At 73.0% G+C, this 482-nt stretch overlaps 1 protein-coding gene across 1 annotated transcript in view; it reads left to right on the top strand.

Annotated features, from left to right (window-relative positions):
* Positions 1 to 229: 229 nt before the first annotated feature.
* Positions 230 to 482, top strand: part of AMER2 (APC membrane recruitment protein 2) — a 3,553-nt gene continuing 3,300 nt past the window's right edge. Inside the window, 1 exon segment of the mRNA XM_010572657.1 lies at positions 230 to 482. This exon segment is cut by the window's right edge and continues 5 nt beyond it. Coding sequence (XP_010570959.1) covers positions 230 to 482 — 253 coding nt within the window.

The following is a 482-nucleotide window of genomic DNA, read 5'->3' as shown; positions in this document are numbered from 1 at the left end:
GGGGCGCTGCCGGCGGGAGCTGCGTCGCCTCAGGTCGCTGCGGAGCGGGCGACGGCCTTGGGGGCAAGGCCCGCGGGCGGAGGAAAAGCGGCTTAATTCCCCTCCCCGGCCCGCTCCGCCCCTCCGGGTTGCCATGGAGACGGACGGGCGGCGGCGGGGCTGTCAGTGAGGGATCGCACCGGGCACCCGGGCGGCGGCGGCGGAGGCCGCGGCGGCGGCGGCGGCAGCGATGGACTCGCACTGCGACTGTGCCGAGCCTCCGGCCGCCGAGCAGCCGTCGGGGAGGATTAACAAAACCGCCTTCAAACTGTTCAAGAGGAGGAAATCCGGGGGCACCATGCCGAGCATCTTCGGGGTGAGGAGCAAAGGCGGGGAGGGGAAGGGCGCCAGCAAAGCGGGAATGGTGCGGAGCCGGACGCACGACGGCTTGGCCGACGCCGTGCTGGAGAGCAGCAAGAAGGAGGAACCGGGCGGCGGCGGCG

The sequence above is a fragment of the Haliaeetus leucocephalus genome, unplaced genomic scaffold (genome assembly GCF_000737465.1).
Source record: "Haliaeetus leucocephalus isolate CR32 unplaced genomic scaffold, Haliaeetus_leucocephalus-4.0 Scaffold351, whole genome shotgun sequence".
Lineage (NCBI taxonomy): Eukaryota > Metazoa > Chordata > Aves > Accipitriformes > Accipitridae > Haliaeetus > Haliaeetus leucocephalus.
Note: the sequence above shows the minus strand (reverse complement) of the source record. Positions and strands in the feature narration are given on the sequence as shown.